The sequence below is a fragment of the Zophobas morio genome, unplaced genomic scaffold (assembly GCF_036711695.1).
Source record: "Zophobas morio isolate AGI-343-1 ecotype UQ-CSIRO unplaced genomic scaffold, CSIRO_AGI_Zmor_V1 ptg000419l, whole genome shotgun sequence".
NCBI lineage: Eukaryota > Metazoa > Arthropoda > Insecta > Coleoptera > Tenebrionidae > Zophobas > Zophobas morio.
The window spans coordinates 135,743-140,609 of NW_026972523.1; the positions used below are offsets into that span (position 1 = coordinate 135,743).

At 32.6% G+C, this 4,867-nt stretch overlaps 1 protein-coding gene across 2 annotated transcripts; it reads right to left on the minus strand.

Annotated features, from left to right (window-relative positions):
• Window positions 1-1,493: 1,493 nt before the first annotated feature.
• On the minus strand, window positions 1,494-3,514 carry LOC135120770 (18S rRNA aminocarboxypropyltransferase-like). Of its 2 annotated transcripts, none has more exons than XM_064045106.1 (9): window positions 3,486-3,514; window positions 2,833-2,910; window positions 2,606-2,747; window positions 2,419-2,555; window positions 2,273-2,365; window positions 2,148-2,217; window positions 2,044-2,095; window positions 1,946-1,988; window positions 1,494-1,876 (listed from the first exon to the last, which is right to left on the minus strand). In XM_064045106.1, the coding sequence occupies exons 1-9, from the start codon at window positions 3,499-3,501 to the stop codon at window positions 1,764-1,766; spliced, it is 744 nt and encodes a 247-aa protein (XP_063901176.1). In that variant the 5' UTR covers window positions 3,502-3,514; the 3' UTR covers window positions 1,494-1,763. The 2 variants fall into 2 exon arrangements, with proteins under 2 accessions (XP_063901176.1, XP_063901175.1); XM_064045105.1 differs by having other exon boundaries at window positions 1,494-1,897.
• Window positions 3,515-4,867: the final 1,353 nt, after the last annotated feature.

The following is a 4,867-nucleotide window of genomic DNA, read 5'->3' on the forward strand; positions in this document are numbered from 1 at the left end:
TGAAATATTAATTGGGATATTTAGAATCAAATTTAGAAAACAAATATTGCACTTTAAAGTATAATTTCAACACAGGAAATGATTTCGCAGCAGAAAACAAATCTATTTTAAGCCCCGGAGTTTTGCCCGTTAAAGGGTTAAGCGCACACTCTTTCTTAGCATGCATGTACATATATATATTAAGGAGAAAACCCCCGGAAACTAATGTGAACAATGCACTCGAGTTTATCGAGTTTTTGAACTAATTAGTGTCTACAGTAGCTTTGTGAGCCATTTTTTTCAATATCTTTTTCGTTGAGAATTCCCTTTATGTAAATCAAGTTTTTACTTATATTACTATTTAACCCTAGTGTGGAAATTATTGTTCTAGTTTTAATTTCTACAAAGTATGGATACCTCTGATACTGATGAAGCACACTATTTTAATTTTTCTGACGACTTATTTATTAAAAAAAAAAAAAATAAAAGTATTAAAGATTCTGAAAGCTTTGCCCAATACGTACCATTAAACTGTTCGTATGAATGGTTCTCTATACCTGAAGCCCTTGATAATAGGGTTAAAAAAAAGAAATCTATTTTTACCGGCTTCAATTAAGCTATTATAGAGGTTACCAATATAACAACTTTTAGAACTTACTATTTATAACGTTAAAAACTAGGCCATTATAGAGAGACTATAAGATTGTGCGGGGATTGTTTAGCTTTTAATAAAGAAAACGATTCACATAGTAAAGAGATTCTCGAAATTCTGGCTTATAGGTTTTCCTTAGTTATACTTTGCCTCATTGGTGTAATTTCTCTTTTTGGTTTTACAGTTATTGTAAATTACATAATTTTAAGTTGGCTCGAGCAATCCTAACCGAGTTGGGGAAAATTTCTGCTTTGAGCAGTTATTTTCTTTTCGTGGATGCATATGAGAAATCTGATATGCATACAGGTATTAGTTTTATATTAGGCTAACATAGCAATATAACTAAACATTGCTCGCCTTCAAATTCGTTTTGATAATTTTTTATGAGATACTCTTTACGATATTTAAACTTAACCTTTATTTTAGCGTTATACGACTATATACGTCTTTGTCTATGGGAGTATCCCTGGTGCCACTATATGTGGTTTCGACTTGGAAACTTATACCTAAATAACCCTCAACTACTTATATCGGATTTTAGCAAGGTTCTGCTTTATTTGTTTTATAAATCAAAAGCTAAAATATGCTCTTACGTAAAGAAACTAGGCGGAAAGTACTTAATAGATTTTTTAATCCGAGCTTTTAGCTGCTTAACACGGGTAAGGTTTAACTAAGACCCTATTTGCGCCCACTGCTGTTAGGGGTGCCCTAACCGTTTATCAGTTTTCTTCTAAACATCTCTTTGCTGATTATTTCACAAATTCATAAACATATTTACTACTATTAGGCTCTTGAGTCTTCTCATGGATTTGTTTACCAAAAGTTAAAGACTGAAGAAGAAATGCTAAGATATTTTGTGGAAACTTTTATTAATCTTATACCGGTAGCCAAAAAAATAAGTTAAGTAGCATAAATACCCGAACATTTCGGTCTCGTGCTCAGTAGCTTTGCTAAACAATATATCGGGGCCAGACACAGAATGCGGGGGGACCAGGACAACGAAGGAGGTGCTTAAAAAACTGGTCCCTAGAGATAATCAGGTCGGCGAGCAATTGAAATCTTCTAAAACAGTCTCGCTTAAATGCCCCTCTCGCGATCTACAACTGGATAAGCTTCCTATATATACTCCTTCTTACTTCTCCTCTCCCGACGAATAGGAACAGTCTAACGCTTCTTCGCTTTGTACAGTGGGGCGATTAGGATTCACAAGACTAGGAAAGTTAAAGTAACAGGCCTCAATATCCTCTTCAGTATTTATGATTTTTCCTTAAGAGACTTTAATGAAGTTTACCTGATTCTAATAAAACTTTCTACCTTTTTCCAATTTCTCCACGTTAGCTATAAACTTTGCCTGAACCTTTAAAAGTATAAAATAGGCTTAAAATATATACAAGTTAACAAGGGAGGAACACCTCGCGAACATCATTGCTAGTCACGCAGTTGGAGTAAGCCTCTAACAGTTCGCTAAAGCCAAATTAGTTTTAATAAAGGTCTCTGCAAAACAACAAAGGTGGACCCATTCAACTCTAGGAAAGAATGGCCCCACTTGAACTTGTCTAATATTTTCTCCGCTTCTTCCATTTCTCCTGTTATAATACACATACATAAAACAGTTACAATGGTGGGCTGAACTAAGTAAACCACATATATAAAGACAAGCAGCAAAAGCCTCCACACAGTTAAGTTTCCAAGGTCTCCCGTAATTAATAGGGTTACAGGCAACCAAGTAGGGTACTAGTCATAAAAAGAGTTCAGTTTTAAATCAATAATAAGCTTAAGAATGTTACAAAGTCTTTCATTGTGGTTCCTTATTTTATTGAAAGGAACCTTTTCAAGCTTGGCCCAAGAGCAGTCAACGGCGGCAATCCCGTTTCTAATTACAATCAAACGATCGCTGGGTGATACAAATAATCTCCCAACGGGGCTGCAAAGAGAAATAAAACACAATAGAGAAGTGAAAACCCAAAATACAACCTAAGAACGAGTCCTCGGAACTTTTGATTAGGTCTTAACTTGAACGCAATCTTCAAACGCAAAAGTTTCCTGCCGCTACACTTCTTTGGATCACAGTGCCCAAACTCCCATAACGCTAATTTCAATTTAAGGTCTGAAATATCTTTTATGAAATAAGTAGCAAAAAAACAATTAAAATATCCATTAGCCTTTAAAAAGTTAAAAGGACATTCTTTGGGCATTAAAACCTTTTGTAAACTCATTAAAAGGCAAATCCTTTGAGTCAAGACAGTGCACAGGGCAAACTTTATCATTTTCAAATCTTCCTGCAAATAAAAATCAACCACAAGTGTAAACCTAATATTTTCAAATACCCCCTTATTTAAAGATTAATGAACTATTTCAGTGATCTTTCAACCTAACTGTAAAACTAACGCAGATTAAAAGCGGTAAAAGTAAAAAAAGAAGAAAATACAACAATCTCTTACTTCTCCTATTTTTTAAAAAATGAAATAAGTTGTCAGTTCCAGTAAAATGCGGAACTTACCATATATTTATAGATAAGCTCCTAGTATTTAACAAAATTCTAAAGTCAAATAGATAAAGTACTTTTGATAATTTTATAAACTTGCCAGAGTTCAAAAACAAAAAGTAAAACTGAAAAAAAAATAAGATAATTAATATTCACTTGTGTTAACGCAACATTAGGATACCCATAAAAGGAAAGATATAAGTGAGATTCTTAAGTTATAACGAAACACAAAGTTACAAAGTTGCATAATATTAAGCCTTAACTTAATTTAACAGGTCCAATTAGCCAACTAAACGTATATTTAAAAAAAAATAAAAAGATTGATTAATCTACTACATAAAGTAAATAAAAAATAGATAAAACGGCTACCCCTCCTCCCCTTCATTTTGCACGAAAGTTTAAATGTAGGACTTTCAACTTAAGGGATTTGTATAACACATGATTTCTCTTAAAATTCGACCTTAAATTATGTTTGCTCCCTGTTTGAATAAAAATAATCAAAAAGTGTTAAATTCTTTGACTAAAAATATAAAACTAGTTGAAGTTCATAAGTCATCTTGGATATTTTTTCATGTACAGTTATTTTGCTTCTTGGATTAAAACCCCTTAAAATACTTGTTAACGCCATTTTGTCTAACTCGAAATTTTTCATAGATAGCACCAAAAATTATGAACACAAGTTCAGCCAAAAATTGTTAAATTACACTAAGTAAAGAGTAAAACATTTTTCGTGATGAAGTAACCTATATTTGCATTTTCAGGCGTTTTTTCACCAACATTTATTAACTTCGTAATTATGTAGTAAAATATCCCCTGATGATTTTTATCTCATTTAGTTACAAATGCGGGAACGGTTTTAGCCTTATCTGAGACCTGGTGATCTAACGAGCTTATTTCGAATTTTTGTTTGTTTATGGTGCCTATTAATGGAACATTGAGTACTATGACTTACACTAATTAATTTATTAAAAAAAAAAATTACTTAGTTCTGAACTTATAAGCTAAGCACTTATAAATTATTAATGTGACCAATGAAGCTGTCGAACGCAAGACACGAACCCCAGCAAAAACACCGATGCGTAACGAGAAAACTTTAACTTAGTCCTCACAAAGTTAAGGACCCTGTACAATTTAAATCCTAAAATATTTAATAATTAGCTGTTGTTTTTAGTTACTTCCATTGATTAGTGAGTTTGCAAAAGTTGCTTACTTCAAATAACGCATTAAACTTTAAACATGGAGATAAAGAGGAGAAGGGGTTATTTTTTCGGAGCGTGTCAAAAAAGTGTAGCTTTACCTTTAGGGAGATAAAAGAGATAAACAAAATGCAGGACAGAACACAAAATGTGCAATATCAGGTGACTGACATGGGTATGAGCTCATGGTGCAGCCTGACCATGTGATATTAACGTGGCAAAGAGCATATATAACACGTAGTTTTCTTGATCCCTTCGTTAATTAGAAATTAACTAAGATGAGAATAATGTGATTAAAAATAAGAGTTAGAAGCGAGAAAAAAAGGAAGTAAAGTAAAGGGCGTAAACAGCGTTACTAGGTTTATGTGAAATTAAGAACCCAGTTTTAATCTTATGACCGCACAATGGTTACCATATACGTGTTTTATTTTTACTAGTTTAAATTTATATTTTTCCTTTTGCAAAAATTACTATTGTTCCAAATTCTCACTTAATCACGTGGATTTATAAAAATGTTATACTAAACGAATCAAATGCAAATTAAAGACCGAACTT